This window comes from Penicillium argentinense, assembly GCF_028826775.1.
Source record: "Penicillium argentinense strain IBT 30761 chromosome Unknown utg000003l_segment0_segment0, whole genome shotgun sequence".
In the NCBI taxonomy this organism is placed as follows: Eukaryota; Fungi; Ascomycota; class Eurotiomycetes; order Eurotiales; family Aspergillaceae; genus Penicillium; species Penicillium argentinense.
In genome coordinates this window covers 1,602,763-1,619,608 of record NW_026622662.1, presented here as the reverse complement: position 1 = coordinate 1,619,608, position 16,846 = coordinate 1,602,763, and the positions used below count along the sequence as shown (strand labels likewise).

The 16,846-nt window shown below is 50.3% G+C and overlaps 7 protein-coding genes across 7 annotated transcripts; 4 read left to right on the top strand and 3 right to left on the bottom strand.

Annotated features, from left to right (window-relative positions):
• Nucleotides 1–1,669: 1,669 nt before the first annotated feature.
• Nucleotides 1,670–4,108, top strand: N7532_002712 (uncharacterized protein; the record flags this gene model as incomplete). Its single annotated transcript, XM_056615206.1, has 5 exons — nucleotides 1,670–2,126; nucleotides 2,197–2,747; nucleotides 3,128–3,552; nucleotides 3,636–3,783; nucleotides 3,848–4,108. The coding sequence occupies 5 exons, from the start codon at nucleotides 1,670–1,672 to the stop codon at nucleotides 4,106–4,108; spliced, it is 1,842 nt and encodes a 613-aa protein (XP_056478178.1).
• Nucleotides 4,109–5,051: 943 nt separating this feature from the next.
• On the top strand, nucleotides 5,052–5,744 carry N7532_002711 (putative GPI anchored protein; the record flags this gene model as incomplete). The annotated part of the gene is made up of 2 exons (XM_056615205.1): nucleotides 5,052–5,453; nucleotides 5,511–5,744. The coding sequence occupies 2 exons, from the start codon at nucleotides 5,052–5,054 to the stop codon at nucleotides 5,742–5,744; spliced, it is 636 nt and encodes a 211-aa protein (XP_056478177.1).
• Nucleotides 5,745–7,243: 1,499 nt separating this feature from the next.
• On the bottom strand, nucleotides 7,244–8,682 carry N7532_002710 (uncharacterized protein; the record flags this gene model as incomplete). The annotated part of the gene is made up of 2 exons (XM_056615204.1): nucleotides 7,244–8,601; nucleotides 8,652–8,682. The coding sequence occupies 2 exons, from the start codon at nucleotides 8,680–8,682 to the stop codon at nucleotides 7,244–7,246; spliced, it is 1,389 nt and encodes a 462-aa protein (XP_056478176.1).
• Nucleotides 8,683–9,877: 1,195 nt separating this feature from the next.
• On the top strand, nucleotides 9,878–10,919 carry N7532_002709 (uncharacterized protein; the record flags this gene model as incomplete). The annotated part of the gene is made up of 4 exons (XM_056615203.1): nucleotides 9,878–10,164; nucleotides 10,300–10,402; nucleotides 10,466–10,670; nucleotides 10,894–10,919. 4 exons carry the CDS (start codon nucleotides 9,878–9,880, stop codon nucleotides 10,917–10,919), a joined length of 621 nt encoding a protein of 206 aa, XP_056478175.1.
• A 565-nt stretch (nucleotides 10,920–11,484) lies between these two features.
• N7532_002708 (uncharacterized protein) lies at nucleotides 11,485–12,078 on the top strand (the record flags this gene model as incomplete). The annotated part of the gene is made up of 3 exons (XM_056615202.1): nucleotides 11,485–11,496; nucleotides 11,560–11,922; nucleotides 11,992–12,078. The coding sequence occupies 3 exons, from the start codon at nucleotides 11,485–11,487 to the stop codon at nucleotides 12,076–12,078; spliced, it is 462 nt and encodes a 153-aa protein (XP_056478174.1).
• A 386-nt stretch (nucleotides 12,079–12,464) lies between these two features.
• Nucleotides 12,465–14,541, bottom strand: N7532_002707 (putative serine/threonine protein kinase; the record flags this gene model as incomplete). The annotated part of the gene is made up of 3 exons (XM_056615201.1): nucleotides 12,465–12,549; nucleotides 12,610–13,924; nucleotides 13,992–14,541. The coding sequence occupies 3 exons, from the start codon at nucleotides 14,539–14,541 to the stop codon at nucleotides 12,465–12,467; spliced, it is 1,950 nt and encodes a 649-aa protein (XP_056478173.1).
• Nucleotides 14,542–15,422: 881 nt separating this feature from the next.
• Nucleotides 15,423–15,910, bottom strand: N7532_002706 (cupin domain-containing protein; the record flags this gene model as incomplete). Its single annotated transcript, XM_056615200.1, has 3 exons — nucleotides 15,423–15,452; nucleotides 15,513–15,744; nucleotides 15,810–15,910. 3 exons carry the CDS (start codon nucleotides 15,908–15,910, stop codon nucleotides 15,423–15,425), a joined length of 363 nt encoding a protein of 120 aa, XP_056478172.1.
• Between the last annotated feature and the right edge of the window lie 936 nt (nucleotides 15,911–16,846).

Below are 16,846 nucleotides of genomic sequence, written 5' to 3'. Positions count from 1 at the left end.
TGAAGCAGCAGGCGCAGACAAAGAACGAAGGATAGTCGACATCGACAGTACCAACAACGCCATGGATTCTGAACGGAATCGGCCAGAAATAATTGTGAGACGTGAGCGATGGCGTTAATTTGCTGCAAGCTGTGATAACCAGGTCGTCGCGGTTTAGCTTCTGCGGTTCAGAGCCTGCCAGTTGTATTGTGCTCCCTCCACGCGGAATAGCGGGGCCTTGGTGTCCAGAGGAGACATGGTTGATTCGCAAACGAAGACTTGGCGTGGAAGAGAGGAATCTCCAGATGTTTTTATGGCTTTAGGCTCGGGCTAGCCGAAACGGAGGAGGTATTTGCAATGTTTTGTTGTTTCGTCCGAAGTGGATCTGCGAGTCCAAGATGAGATGGATGCTTGAATCCCAGAAAGATCGACAAACGCATACCTGGGTTGTGTGATCTTTTCTTCGTGGTTATCCATCGTGTTGATCGTACGGTCTAGTGTTCAAATAAATCAGGTTACTCATCTGCCGTGTCCCACGTGGAATGAACTTTAAGCTTGATTGGAGTGGAGATAATGGAGACTCGATAAAACGAAAGAACCCCGATCGTGGATATCCTAAGCTTTCCGTTGTCGAACAGACCAATGTGACCATGGGAGAGATGTGAAAATGAGGCTCCGCCGTGAGAACTCTGGCATGCGGGGCATGTTGGGGGCCTGGGCAACGCTCTTCTGCCGCATCCGACGTGGCCCAACCCAACATTGCCATACACATGACAGGGAGTAGTTGCTGCCTGATGCTTCCGTATCCTAAATGAGGAGATTCTGGTGAGAATTACTGACTGGATATAGCAAGGGTCGCATTGGCGCCCGATCAGCCTAGTCGTAGCTGGTCCCCAGTAATCACCCTTGTTAACGCCTGTTCGTGATGGTCGAGGAAAGGGTAATTGGTGTATGAAATCCTTGGGCAGCGCTACGCCAGGACAGCCAGTTGAGATTAAAATCGCTGTAATGTACCAGCATTACACTGCCAATATAACTGTTCTTGATTTGCAGGAGTAAGTGCTGTTAAATACTGCAAATTTTCGAATCCTTCGATACAACCGCGCTACTGCACTCACTGCACTCCCGCTGCACAGGCGTAGCGCTGGCCCGGGTGTTTGTGAGCTCATAAACGCAGAAAGCCCCTACTAAATCAGGAGTACAGGATCCTGATTGCTTGCTGCGCAGGTGACGTGTTTCAGTTGGCTTGCAGAACAGCTCACACTTGCATTACACAATGCAATCTGCTTGTCACTTCTCGGGCCTATATTAGATGAAGTCGGGATATCTCGAGTTCTCATCCTCATCATTTCTCTTAAGCTCATCGCCTGGTCATTAGCCGATAACGGAAAGTCAAAAATGTCAACAATGGCGGAAAAGAAATTGAAGAAACGACCAAAGCACAGAAAGGTCGTCGAGTGTCCCCTGCCTACGGAGAGTTCTCCAAAGATCGACTACAATCGACCTTTTTCATCGTAGGTACTCCGGATAACTTGAATTAAACAGATTCTGACATTTTCGCGGGCCTTACGAATCCCAGTTCATTAACTTGGCCATAGGGAATAAGCGATACAGTATTCCGCATGATTTCTTTCTTCAGAAATTTCCACCACATGGACCAATCTTTGAAGAAAAGAATTCTACTATCGTCATGCCTAATGTTCATGAAGATGCCGGACATACTATCGTACACTTCCTATACACAGGCAACTACGAAACAGTCAACTCGCCTCTTGACGAAGGCACATCCGATATCTCCAGGGAATTCAGAAGGAGTGTTCTAGTTTACCAAGCGGCAAGAACCTACGATCTTTGCGAGCTTGAAACTATTGCCAAACAGAAGATGGAGCTATTAGACGAGGAGATTCCTATCCTTGAAAAGATGCGGGTGATGAGGGATGTCTTTTCGAGTCTCCCCGCAGGTGAAACATGGCTTTCAAGTTACATGGAAGAAAACTTGCAGCGAACGCTGATGCCTGAAGGTCCAGGGATTGGTCCTCATGGATTTTACAGTATCCTTGGACAAAATCATCATTTTGATATTGTTTTGATGAAAATGATTGTCGAAATTGTTTCCATTCGCTGGCTTTCTATTAAAGAGCAGTATGGTGAGACTCCTAGACACCAGATTTGTCACAGAGTGGTGAAGCTAATTTAAGTTTTTTACCGGATTATTAGAAAAATTATCGAATGAAACACACGCGACAAATTGTGTTCCTCAAGAGCCTGCTTCTGAAGAGTCTTTTCCTGAAGAGCCTGCCCTTGCAGATCCTGTTCCCGATGAGACTGCTCCCGATGACAATTTTCCCTCTGACGCTGTTGCCGGAGAAACAGCCCCCGAAGAAGAGCCAATAATTGAAGAGTCTGCTCTCCCAGAAGTTGCTTCTACAGAGCCTGCTTGTTCTTCGGAGCCTGCTTGTTCTCCGGAGCCTGTACCTACAGACAACCCTGCTGAAAGAGACATTGGGGAATGGACGACTCTTCAAGTATCTTCTGAGGCAGAAGAGTGGCAAAATGGATCTTTGTCTTTTACCAATGCTCCTGATTCCAATGTGCTACCCTGGAATTCAACAGTACACCCCGAGGCTGCAAACAAAGGCCAAGCTCAGAGCCATGTGGCCCAGATTTCAGGTGCAGACCCGTCTTCACATGGGAATCGGGGAAGTCTCGACGCGAACCGAGTGTCTCCAAAAAAGGCGAAGAAGGCTAAAAAGAAGAAACGCCCTCCGGTTCAAAAATAACCACTGTTCCACCTGGGCAGTTCAATAGCTGTAACTCAAGACTGATGTTGAAAGATATCATTTCGGGCAAGCAAATATTCCTAGTTCTTGCTTTCACACACGTATATTTTCAGAGTTAAGGATGGTATCTAGAATTACCAAGTAATCCCCATTAACCTCAGCGGGAGAAACGCAATAGTGAGGAAATTAGAGGGCAAAAATTGGCCGAACATCATCAGGTCTAAGTCATTGTGAGGTGTATCTAGACTGCGGCATATCCTCTTCATTGGATATTGGGTCCTACACCACATCCTCAATGAGGATATCCATGGATATCCGCGAGGATATGAGGATATTTTGCGGATATCCGCACTAGTGATTAGTAACAGCCAATCATCGCTATTAAAGTTAAGAGACATGTCAAAAACGCGCCTGCAGAGGGAACGATTGAGCATAGCGTCACGAGCACAAGTGAGCTACTCGAACTGATCGAGCAGGCTGCTTCTTTCAGGAAGACAAAATTGACGGAAAAGAATGTTGGGTCCTCCCGTACTCATGCGATATGCCACATCAGAGTCGAGAATTCAACCCCTGAGACTATCGACGATGGATACCTATACCTGAATGACCTTGCTGGATCCGAAGCAGCACGAGATATTGCAGATCACACCGCTGACAGAATGAAGGAAACCCGTGAGATAAACATGAGTCTCTCCGTCCTCAAAGACTGCATCCGAGCGATTTCAGGCGTGGATTCGGCCTCGACAAATGGAAAACAATCCAAGAAGCCATACGTCCCCTTTCGGCAGAGCATGTTGACTAAACCCTCAAGCACCTCTTCGACCCTTCCACCGGTCGAAAGTGCTAGACAGCCGTACTAGCCTGCATCAACCCCAGTTTCCTGGACACGGGAGCAACCAAGAACACACTCCGGTACGCCGAGATGCTGCGGACTTTACCGCCGCCGAATAAACCAGCGGGATATGACCCAAATGTTCCAACTACATGGCGCAACAAGGACGTACGCAATTACATAAAGCTAAAGGTAAGTCAGCTCAGAATTCTGGTAATACAATAGGGTTCTCTGAATAACAAACGCGATATAATAGTCGGGTAGCCCCTCCATCGCTCTATATCACCTTGCACCAAAAGAGACCGGTTCCCAACTTCTCCACCTACCCGTCGAGGAATTCGTACGGCGTTCCATGCTCACACACGGTGTCACGGAAGAACACGCCAAGACGTTCCACGAGCGATTCTGGGCGTTGCACATTGACTCCCGTCGCCTTGTGCCAAAGCTGTCTGCCACGGCCAACAAAGTTCCACCAACTGTCAACAAGCTTGTTGAGCAGGGAGGTCAACAAAAATAACCGACAGACCTTGCACCTAATCCTTGCCTACCCTCTTCGACCCTTCGTCTCGACTCCTCACGCGCTTTCTAATCGAACTAAGCCAGAGAAAGCACCGGTAAGTTCTGGGACCGTCGCCATGCCTCCTTCACCGACCCTTCCCTCGAATACCGAATCAGACACCACAGATAATTTTCCGTGAGGCCCTCTTGCTCCTTTTGTCGCGATCGACATTCCACCGATGTTCTACTCGAGTAACGGCCCAGTCCCTGAGAATTCGCTATCCCACTTCGAAGACTGGGCCTATCCAGACCAGGATCTGGTCATGGTAATGCCGAATGTACATTGGTCGCCAGCCCGGAACACCAGAGCAGTCACATTTTGTAACTCTCGTTGCAGTCGTATTTTGCGTGTGCTCCGTGTTCTACCACATGGGTAATAGCAATATTGAACTACAGACTTGACGACAAGTTGTTATGGCCGTGGAGGATATGCAGGAGGAGGTGAGTCCCGAGTATGATCCGGCTACCAGGTGCTATCGCAAAGCTAATGGCCAGGCTTGAACTAGGAGTGGGTGATAATGCCTTCGTTAACTAGTTAGCTTTTTAGAGTTTTAATTGATCAGCATCTGATGGTGCCTGTGAGTCTTGTGCTGGGATATGGGATAAGGGAAAGGACAAATAGGTATAAAAGTGAACATTTGGGCAGAAATGAAGGAACTTTCTCAGGTACTACTGATAGGAAATTGTAGAATCACAGCTTCTCGTCTTGCTAGTGCTGAAAATTACGCCGCTACCGTAGTTTGGCACTCTTGAGTCTACCCGAAAAGGAAGGCGCGTCTGGAGCCTGGGCTGGCAGGCGGTTAAGGGTCACTCATCTCACTTTCCCCCTCCATATCTTCTCCAATCCTCACTACCGCACTCAACCCCACTATTTTCCTGCTTCTAACGAAACTTCCTTCAAAATGAAGGGTAACTCCATCCTTCTGCTTCTGGTCATGGCCATTTTCGTCATGGGCCATTTCCACCTTCTCTACCCGATCAGCCGAGGTGACAATGTGGACAAGATGAACACCTTCCCCTGCGGCGGTCTCTCTGAGTCCACCAACCGCACCAAGCTGCCGTATGGCAATTTCCCCGTCTCCGTCCGCCTCGGTCATTCTTCTTCTGCGATGGAAGTCCTCATCTCGCTGGACTACCCCGAGGATGCGTTCCCGATCATCTCCACGTTCGGCGTGAAGGGCCAGGGCCAATTCTGTCTTCCGGACGTTGAATTCGACCCTCGCAAGATGGGCATCGACAAGGAATCGGTCAATGCCACTATCATGGTGCAGACGAACGGTGACCCTGACGGCGGCCTTTACGCGGTATGTCTCCCCACCTAAAGATTGGAAATGTCTTGCTAACTGCCTATGTACTTATAGTGTGCCGATGTGGAATTCGCCAAAGACACCAAAGTCATGGGTGCCGATTGCAGGAACAACACCAAGTTCGAGATCGTGACCTTCAAGGGCGAGGGCGAGAAACTCCATGCCAACGAATCGACCCCCGATGGCTACAAGCAGACGCACGACAATAAGAATGATGCTGGCAAGACCGATCTTCTTAACTGGGGCATTTCCTATATTCTTGTGCTCGCCTGGTATTTCTGTATGTAAGGTACTGGAGTGGGAGTTTCACATTTTTTAATCAAAACTAACAAAAAAGCTCTGGCTTGGTTGGTGTGGAAGGCGATCATCGCGTTTGTATCCACTTATACAGTGGAAGTAGTTTGGGGTTGATCCTAACAATTTGGTTGGAGAGCGGCTCGTTTAGTTTTTACCAAAAAAGGAAAAGGGACTTGTCGAAGACAGAAGGGATTTCGGCTGAAAATTATTAGCAATCTCTACGGTGCAACCAATATGCCCATGACTTGATCTATTTGCAGTTATCGTCATTCTCTGGTTCTTGTGCAGCTTCTCCCCAGTAATCTTGAGTAGCACTTGTAAAATCATGATATTGAAACAACAAAGCTTGATCATAGTATCAATAAATCAATAAATCTCTCATTAAATTCATGTTTCTTTCAATTTGGATTCATCTCTGCCTTGCACCTATTTTGTGGCATGAGCACGGACTCCGTTATTCGTGTCAATGAGGTGACCCAAATCCCGTTGTACTAGCAATATCTACAATTTCCATATTCGCAGAGCCTCAGCCATCACCATCTCCTTATGCCCAAAGTTCCTCTGGCGTCTTATAGATTGCGATTTTTATATGACCGAGTATTGTATCTGACCTCGCTATTACCTCCATCCCCATCCTCCTCCCTCTATGCCCCATATGGGACAGAGGACCGCAGCTAAATGATCCGACACATTTGGTTTAAAAACAGGGGATTTGATACTGCAGTTCCAACTGCAAAGGCGATGGCCATCGTACCTGTCTGCAGGGGAAAAGGCCAATAAGATACCGCCATGCCAATCCGACCCGGATTTAAGTTTCGCGCTTCAGATCATCTCAGTGCATAAGGCAGTAACAGCTGAGCCACGATCGCTCTAATACCGACCAATCAAAGTCCCCTAGAGGAATCCTAGTACTGTAGTACTATGTCCGTCGACCAATAAAAGCCTTACGAGCTAATCGGGGCCGGCATCTTGGTTTCATTCTTCCACCCTGTTCAGGGTGTTCAGGGTGCGACCAATCACAATTATACGTAGGATATTAGTGCTGAGCCATGATTTACGCTGATCCTGACGAGTCAACTAGGAGCTATATTTGTCGATCAATAAGGCCATCGCCGGCTAATCGGGCCGGCGTTTTGGTTTCATTCTTTCGCCCTCTCTAGACCTCAACCACTCACAACGCTGTGTATAATCTCGGTGCTGAACCATCAAGCACGCTGCTCTAGACGAATCAACTAGGGGCCTATGTTGGTCGGCCAATAAGAGGACGCCATGCTAATCAGGGTCGGCATCTTGCTTTCATTCTTTCGCCCTGGTCGTGCATCGGACCATTCACAGTGCAGGGTGGGACCTTGGTGCTGAGCCATGATTTGCCTCCGATGCACAATTTGTCGGTCTCATGTCTCAGCTGTTGAATGCTATATACCAACTTATTACAAGAATTACTAGTCAAATGATACGATATCTACAGCAAAGCCACCAACATCATCCACTCAAGCACAACCAGCCAGCCGCCTCAACTCATCCCGCACAAACCCAACACACTCCTCAATCAACCCATCCTCAACAACACATTCTTGCCACGTGATAGCCAGCGTAAGACATCCATCACCACCGGTAACGATCGAAACTCCAATTGCATTCCCAATAACACTAGCACACTGCGAAAACACCATCCCCCCAATAGCCGGGTCCTCGGGCTTAGCAGTCGACGACACAACACCGATATTCGATACCTCGAACGTCTTATCGCGGTCTTGACCAATCTTCGACAAGCAAAGTTCTTGCTGGTAATCGTTGACGAACTTGAGGAGATTAGGACCTGCATCCGCGCCCTGGCGCGCGATGGCTGCTTCGATTGTTTGTCGTGAGCGTCGCGCTTCGGGCCAGATGGAGGAGGGCGAGGATACGCCGGAACGGGTGTATGATTCTTCGATATCAGCTACGTACACGCCTATCGATTCGTCTGTGATGATATCTGGGAGGAATCGTCTGCAGGAAATTGCACCTGTGCAGTTTACTCGGGTGGATGCTTCTGGTAGGTGGGCGAAAAGTGCGCGTGCGAAGACGGTTTGCATGAGAGCTGTGACTGTGGTGGTTTCCTGGCGACAGCATTTCCGCAGTCCTTCCACGAGAAACTTCGAGAATGGAACGAGACGAAGTCGTGTGCTCGTGGGTGGCTGGATCTTGGATCCAGTCCACAGTCCTGGGTCTCGTGGTGAGTAAATCTTCGCTTGGAAGATTTTCTTCGCGAGGTACCAGAATGAGAGGGGAAGAGGGTGGATTTCCTCGATGTTTGGGGGCAATGGTGTCTGCGGGCTTGTCACTTTATGCGGAGTCACGCCTGTGGTAGAAAGCGTCTGCAACGCACGCAGGAATGACAAATGGAAAGTTTTGCCGGAACTTCCATCTCCGAGGGCATGATGGAAGACGAAGGCCGCGGTGAATTGGGACTTATCTCCCTCATCAAGAAGAACACGAAGTCTCCAGTACGCATTCGGCGCAACGAAAGGCAAATTATGCTCTTCCTGCAGTAATGATTCCAAGTCCTGATCGGGAGATGGCTCCTTCCCTGAAACATTATTCGGGAATCCGTGCTCGCGGGACGTAAACTGCACGACCTGGTCCAAATCGACCGTCGGCAATCGCACGAAATACGGCTCCTGCGTATCATCCGCCGCCGGAATAGCAGATAACGTGGGATGTTCCGCGACGACAGCCGCGCAAGCACGGAGAGCAGCGTCCTTGATTGGAAGTCCAAACCCTGTCGGCAGGATGTAGTTTGCTGTGACGGCGACGTTCAGGTAGAAGCCGACTTGGTGACGGGCGGTGGAGTACTTCTCCAGTCGTCCTGGGCGGGTCAATTGGGCTCTAATTGGGATCTCCTGCACGTGTACTCACCGACTGGACGCAGTCTTTCAAATTGATGCATCCTTCGTGCTGGACTGGTTGTAGTGATGCGAAGATGGGCTTACAGTGGTTGCCTGTCGGGAAGGTCGGTTCCTGCCGCTAAACTCTTTTAGGTAGCCGAGGATGAGGCCTGGGGCCGCAACCAAGTTCTGGCTGATGCAGATGAGGACTTACAGGAAAGGGTTCGTATAATTAACCTTAGCTGTTCTAGTTTTTTTGATTCAATATTTACACAGGACGATATGATGCATTTCTTTTTCCAACTCGCGCTCGGACTGTGTTCAGATGCATCGAAGAACAATCAGCCCAACGACCCGAAACAAACATGGAAACCCCTATATTCTCAATTACTTTATAATATGGAGAGGCTATGTATTAATATTCTGCTTTTATATACTGGTCTCTGTTTCCTTTCGAAGCAACTCCATGCCTGCGGGCAATTTTCCCGCAAAATGACCATCCTTACTTAGACACCAAGCACAACAGTTCTATCTCAAATAGATGCACTAATCTCGAGCCGGCATTTAACGTTGAGTTATTCCAGATGCAATCTTATCAGGTTCCTATGTATGCATGGACCTAAAAAAAGAATCATCTAGCGAGCACTGAATCAGCGCTACGGCGGGTTATATCACAACCAAACAACCTAGTTTTCCGGTGTCCACAGAGAAAGAATCGCCGGATACGAAGACTAGTACCATTGTAAATGATACATGCTAGAACCTTTCAGCCTTAGCTCAACGCATCGTCGCCTATTCCCAAGCCATATGACGACAGAACGGCGCTCGGTAGGCCATAAAACAGGGGCATTGCGCACCTTAGCTTCGTCTAGATACATGCGATTAGCAAAATCATCACCAAGGAGTCTTAAATAAATTAGCTTCCCAACAATTAATGTGTTTGGTGCTCGCAATCCTGACCAAAATGATACAGTCTCTCGAGAACAAGATTCAAAATCGGACCAATCATACCGGCATATAGTCCCCACTTAGCCGAGCTGGACCCTCCCCAATGACTGTGAACTTGGCCCCCAGTGGATACCTTATACACCGTATACATCAGTTGGGGGACAAGATGATCTAAAATAAGACTGAATAACATTAACATTGGTGTCCGGGGTAGCTTATAAATGGCTGTTCTCGCAATTGCAAAGCTTGGCTGGTCCATTGTTTCTTCCTTTGCTGTAAAGAGCTTTCGTGGCAAACTTAATGTTCATCATGAAACTTCTTCTGTCGGTTCTGGTGCCGGTTTTGGCAGCCGCAGCTTCTTCACCGTCTGTCACAATCGACGCTGGAACGCTTTTGGGTGGATTTTGTGAAAGTGGAAACGTCGTTTATTACAAGTCGATATCCTTTGCCGAGCCTCCCGTCGGTGAACTGCGATTCGAGTCTCCCAAGGCTAAGAAGCAGTTTGCCGGTGGCAAGCTTGATGCCACAAGCTCGCCGGCTTCTTGTGTTCAATGGACTGATGAGTTCATTGAGGATGGGCCGACATCTGAGGACTGGTAAGTTATTCTGACAAATATCTCATTATGACAATCCTGTTCACTCTTTCGCTTCCTAGTCTTTTGGACAGTCGGCTGGTGCGGAGGACGCCTTTGTCGTCGCCTCGCTGCCTCAGGCACCTTCCCTCATAACAGCTTCATCTCGGAATCTGGAGGCGGCAAGAACCTCGCCACCAACTCGACACTCCAGAATGACGGAAAGTCATATGCCAAGGCACTCAAGTGTGGGTTTGATGATGTGAGTGCTGATCCAATACTCTCCGATTCACTGAGTACGATCAGATTACTGACTTCGATCTAGAAAGCCTGCCTACAGTCCAAGACCGTCAAGGAATTAACCGACGCCTACACCAACGACAACTACCTCAGTGCCGGTATCGGCTCCGACGGCGCCATCGGCGTTTCCAGTGCCAACTCGCATAGCTTCTACCCCTACGTCGACGGCAAGGTCATCGCCGAAGAGCCCATCACCCGCGGCACCCAGGCTCCTTCAATCTTTGGATTCAGTATGTCCCACCTCACTGCTACACTCAAATACAGTCTAACAAAAACCCCAGACAAACAAGAAGGCGCCATATATTTGTATAGGTTAGATCCGGGCTGTCTATATCTAGACTGTAACTGTAATGTCGAATATTTCGTAGTATGATTTCGGATTGAATTAGGACTCGAACAATTGCAAATTCCTGTAGGTTGCAGACATACTCTTGTAACACTAGCGATCATCAGCCCTAATCACATACAAGCAGATTTGAAGTAATCACATATGAATCATAATGTACTGAAAACCTGGAACTGCATCGCACCACGCAATAAATGACTCGGTATAATAAGCTACACCGAGCACCAAAAATCATTAATCGGGAGGGAATCTCTCATGCTACATTATTGAAAACACACACTGTTACCTCAGAACATGTTCGTGGCTAGATATTTTGCAGAAATATAGTTATAGTTCGGACATTTAGCTCAACCGCCCCACGTGATTTGACGCATCTTGCGCAATTTGTTGAACAACCTTGCATTTGAGTAAGTCTTCAAAGTTCAGTCTGATGAGGATACTTTTCATATCAAATACACAATTGACTTGAACTCGACAACCCCACGTCCATCTCGACCCTCATAAATACCAATGACCCACCAAAACAAATCTCACATGACTGCCCAGAGGGTCGCGGAACCAAACCGAAACGGGATCCCGGCACATGACATCATACGCCTACCCGACGCTTCTAAAGCTCCAACCGCCAACCTCACCTCCTCCAACATCCACCCTTACACTTCTAACTCAATCCCAATCCATCCCACAACACCGCCAAAATGTTCCGCTTTGTATGTGCCTCCCACCTTTCCCTTTCCTCAACACAGTACCAAACTAACACTTGTTACAATAAGAGCAAAACTCTCGACCCAATCACCCTCTTCCACAACCCAACGCTAGCAAGCTCAACCCGCACCCTAAACATCCTAAAACAAGCCTCAACCACGGCGTCCGAAACCGCAACGGAAGACCAGGCAAGCGACCACTCCAGCCACGCAAAGCAACAACGCGGCGATTTCGAGCTGGAGGTTACGACCTCGGCGCCGACGACGGACCAGCTCCGCTCGATCCTGGATTACATCTCGCCCACCTCTGGCGTTGGTGGCCAGGGAAATAAGGAGACATACTCGGTCAGTGAGTTGATAAAGGGGGCGAAGGATGCGGAGGATGCGATTAAGAAGTTTAAGGAGGATGAAGGGAGGTTTGTGAGACCTATTGTATGTTCCTTCCCACCCCATTTTTTGTTGTTGATGATGTGTTGGAACGATGCTAATCTGTTTGTCTAGACTGTTGACTGGGTGAATGGTCGCGCTGTTATTGGGGATAGGGAGTCGGAGATTTTGAAGATGGTTCGTCAGTTGCCTGTTAACTAGATCGCTGCATAGTACTGCACAGTGTACTGTAGTTCTGGGCGATGTACACATCGACCTTAGGCTTGAAGCATCTGTCTCTCCTATAATTTTGTCTACTTTTTACAGAACATGTACGGGGATGAGAAGCACGTCTATGTATGTATCATACAAATACTCATTTTGAACTCCACCAAAACCCATAAGAATAGTAAACAAGCGTATCTCGAAACGACATTGCACCAAAAGTGCAGAACGTAAAACATGTAACTCGAACCACAGCGTAACACTGCCCTAAGGTAGGGTAGACTCAAAAGCGCAGCCATTAAACTCATACGCAACGCAACGCAACATCGGCGCGAGATCCAGCTCGGGCAAGCGATGGAGAAGAGAATATCACAGATAGGCATCTAGAACATCGTACCGAAGCTCCCGTCCGTCGCAATCGGTTTGCGCGGGGAGCTGCGGCCGCTGTCGACGGCGGGTTTGCGGTGGCTATCATGCAAGAGTTAATAATCTCGACCTTTCTACCAGGGCTGGCGGGATGCAACGTACCGGAAAGTAAACCCAACAAACAAGCCCTTGCTCATCTTATCATCGCGCTCGGCCATCTCCTCCAGCGCTCGCTGCTTATCATGCACCTCCTTGTACTTGGCCATATCGGCCTCATTACTGAAATCGTCAAAGTAACCCGCATCCGTCTCCGAGTCGAGCTCCGGCACGAACGGCGCCCGCTGCTCGCGCAGCCGGTTAAAGTCGACCTCGCTGAAGTAGTCATGGGCGTGAATCTCCTGGATATTCTTGAACCGCGTCTCCTTCGCCGCAACGAGCTTGGTGATCAGATCCCACGTCCGGCGCGAGAGGAAGTAATTCGGATCCTCGTACACGGGCTTCCGTAGCACCTTTTGCCAGCGCTTCAGGTTCTGCCACGTCTCGTCCACTGTCGCTCCCGCGAACGGCGGGTAGCCCGCCAACGCCTCGAAAAGCATACAGCCCAGACTCCAGTAGTCGACGGTAAAATCATACTGCTCGCCCTTTAGCACCTCCGGCGCCATGTAGTCGGGCGAGCCGACGATGGACTTGGCGTAGTTGACTTCGCGTTCTCGCAGGGTGCGGTAGCCCTGTCGGCGTTCGGCCATGGTGCGCTGTTCCATGGGTCGGCCGAAGGGGACGGGGGTGTTGCCGACTTCTTCTAGCTTGACGCGCATCGATTCGATCTTCCCGGGGCTCAGCATGCCGGCTGCAAGACCAAAGTCGGTGAGTTTGACGTGGCCGGTCGAGTCAATCAGGAAATTCTCTGGCTTCAGGTCGCGGTGGATGTAGCCCAGAACATGTAGGGCGTCGATACAGCTGAACATTTCGGCGATGTAGAAGCGCGCGTGTCGGTTGTGCAGAACACCGGTGTTGTTGAGGAGAGTGCGGAAATCGCCACCAGGCACATACTCCATAGCCAGGTAGATCTGGGTATCGTCCTGGAAAGCATACAGAAGTTTGACAAGCCACTCACTCTTGGCCGCAGTGAGGATATCGCGTTCGGTCAGAATGTGTCGGATTTCGTCGAGTTTGAACAGCAGCTTCTTGCTCATCACCTTCAATGCGCAGACCTCGCGCGTGTCCTTCTTCTGCGCCAGGTACACCTGTCCATATCCGCCCTGGCCAACCTGCGTGAGGATCTGGAAATCGTGCTGGCGCAGACGAGTGCGACGCTTGCGCAAATGCGCCCGCTCGCGGCCGAGGTATTTGAGGAGCGCGGGATCGTACTCTTCGGCGGGGGTGGTTGGAGGTTCGGGATAGGCGGCCTTGAATTGGGAGTGGCGGGTCTGGCGATTGTGGACGTAGCTCAGGAGGTCGAAGTAGTGATCGAGAAAGTCTATCATTCACAAGTTAGCACACGTTCTATTCAATTCCCGTGGTGGTTCCTCTCGGGTCGCACATACAGAGTTGGGTAACATTGACCAAGCGCTTCACCTTGGGCTGCTGCAACTTCTCCATCTCCTCCGGTGTCAGCCCGCGCAGCTGCACCTGGCGCTTCGAGGCATCAGTGTCGCGCTGCTGGTACGGTTCATGGCGCGAAATCGCAGCAGCAGTCGGCTTCGGCCCGAGGTCCTTGGGGAGAGTCGAAGGCGGCGTGTTCTCCTTGTTTGCGCGGCGCGTCGGGCTCGTGGGGCGCTGGTGGATGACACTCTCGTTGAAGTCCTCGCCCCCGCGATCTGCGGTAAACATGGGGTGATTGAAGTGGTTGTGGGTAGACTTGGTGGGGGAAGTGGGCGTCAACTTCATAGCCTTGTCGAAGACATTGGGCAGGTCGAGAGCCCCGGGGGGCGCCCGCGATTTGCTGGGGCTACCCTGAGGTGTCTGGGGGGGACTGGTGAAGCCATTGCCGGCGGGGGTGGAGGGGCGGTCGATGGATTCGTTGCCAGAGCGTGTGTGCAGCAGCGGCGGGGGGTTGGGCAGGCGAAGACCACCTGAATCGGAGAGGTCGACCATGGTGATGATGGTGGTTGTTGACTGGAAGAGGATGAAGAGGGAAGAGAGAGGGGGCCCCTTGTTGGCGTTCAGGCAGGAACTGGGCGGGAACGTGGGACGCGCAACGAGCTGCACTTCAAAGGTCCAGCAGAACACTATCACCTGAGGACACTCTCGCGCCCGCACACGACGACCAGCGCCGTATTTAGTGCTCCCCTGCAAAGGCCCGATCAGCTCCACCCGATCGCGATCTTGATTTCTCTCTATCCACCCCATCCACCGCGATCCCGAACCCCCCTCGCTGCCCGGGTTGCCCTAGCAACTCCGCCACTCCCCCACGTCAAACAGGCTGTGCAAGCCCGCTAGTGCGTCAACAGGAAGAAATAATGGTCGAGGCGAGCTGAACTCGATCCACCCGCCCGGCATGACGCGCCCCTGCAGGTCATCTCCTGGCAGGATCGGCTCCAATAGACCCATGATGACGGGTTGTTTCGCCTGGAGCTGAGCCGAGCTGGGCTGAGGGTTCCGCTAGATGATGGGCCACTAAGATGCCGGCGAGGCTCTCCCAAGCCTTGATATGGTCGTTAGTTTCTGGCTAGTTGGCATGGCGTCATTAAACCAAGAAATAGTCTTGGGGCTGAGGATCTGACATCTGTCAGGGGGGTCATTCTTCCGAATAATTATTCTTCCGAGGGGCTACAAGGGGCTACAGGGATGGGTCTTGCAGATAAAGACGATTGTACCGTTAGTCTGGGCTCAGCAGAGTATTCTGCAGATGCAGGGGCCCGAGGGTAAGCAAACTACCGCATTAGGAATAGGCGGCCCCATGCATCCACGGATCGCAGTTGATTTGAAAAAAGTGGAATTGCAGACGATCAAGTATTCTTAGATTCGAGTCACATTCACAGCACACCCTCGGCTCGCTGGCCCGTCTATTCAGCGTGGTTAGCATCGGTTCATACCCTGGAATATAGTCCTGTGGGGTTACTCACGAAGAAAGCCAGCCCATAATCCGGAGTGGTAAAGGTGATAGTCGTGCCCTTGGGGAAATAAAACACATCACCCGGGACAGCCGTGACTTTCTGACCAGTCTCATCAGAAATCTCAAACTGGCCCTCCAGGATGATCTTCATTTCATCATAGGAGTAGGTATAGACGAGCGGCGTGCCCTTTTCGAGGCGGTAGAAGCCGGCCGAAATGGGCTTTTCGGCATTGTCCTTGTCGCTGCAAGCAACGGTATTAGCTCACTTGCCCTGTCATCGGACCAGTCGCGTATGTGAGAAGCTCACCTAGAGCTCACATCGCCCAGAAAGGCATTCTCATTGGCGACGAGAGGCGGCTTGAAGGTAGACTGCGCCTTGGCGTAGTACTTCATCGGAGTGGGGGCCATTTTTCTAGTCGGTTTTATGATAATCTATGAGCTAGGACGGAAGAATATGATTAATTTCTGCTCTAATTTGGCCTGCTCTGCTTTATATTCGTATTTTGCTCTCATCAGCCCCCTCTCTCAAAGAGGGGATGTCCAGAAGACGGCTGACTTTCGTCGTGCTGAGGCAACTGCTTCCTTGTCAGCGAGTATACAGCGTCGACGATCGGATCCGATGTCCGATTTAGGAAGGCCGGGGGTGAATCGATAACCGTTGGCTACGATGCGAGCGATGGATGCGATGAGGGGTTGTCTCTATCAACCTGGTAGTTTCATAAGCGGAAACGGCGATAAGCTCGGAAGTAGCAGAGATGGGATGATAGTACTAGCATGCTGATGGCAACACTGAACAGCAGATAAATCTCGAGATGAAGCAAAATGCCCGAAGCAGCTCACTATACTCATCAATCTGCTGTTCTTCTCTAGATACCCGCATTGCTCTATTGATCTGATGTACGAGGATATTTTTTCCCGAAATGGTTAGCGACGCTCTCCATCCAATCGTGATGGCGCTACCCATCCTCTTGTGCTTGGCCTGCACCGTCGCTATCCAAGGGGAATCGATATCCCCTCAGGGCCCATAGACAGTAAATGAACAGGGAATGCATTCCCATCTGGAAGCGACTCGCGTTCGTGGCACAAGTCTGTCTTAGCGCGGAGTTGAGCGAGGGAATTCAAAAGGATGCACTCCAGCAGGGTGCGAGACAGCACTCATGAAGTGCTCTCTCTGACTCTGATCCGGCTCCACATCAGTTCAAGGGACGCCACTCTTTGAAGATGACCGGCAAGAAGAAGACTCTGCTAAACCTTCCTCTCGATGCAGCTTGGGCCGGCCTTGAAGGGATTTAGTCCGCTGCCGAACAGTGCAGACATCCCTAGGGTATACGGCTAGCAAAGGAA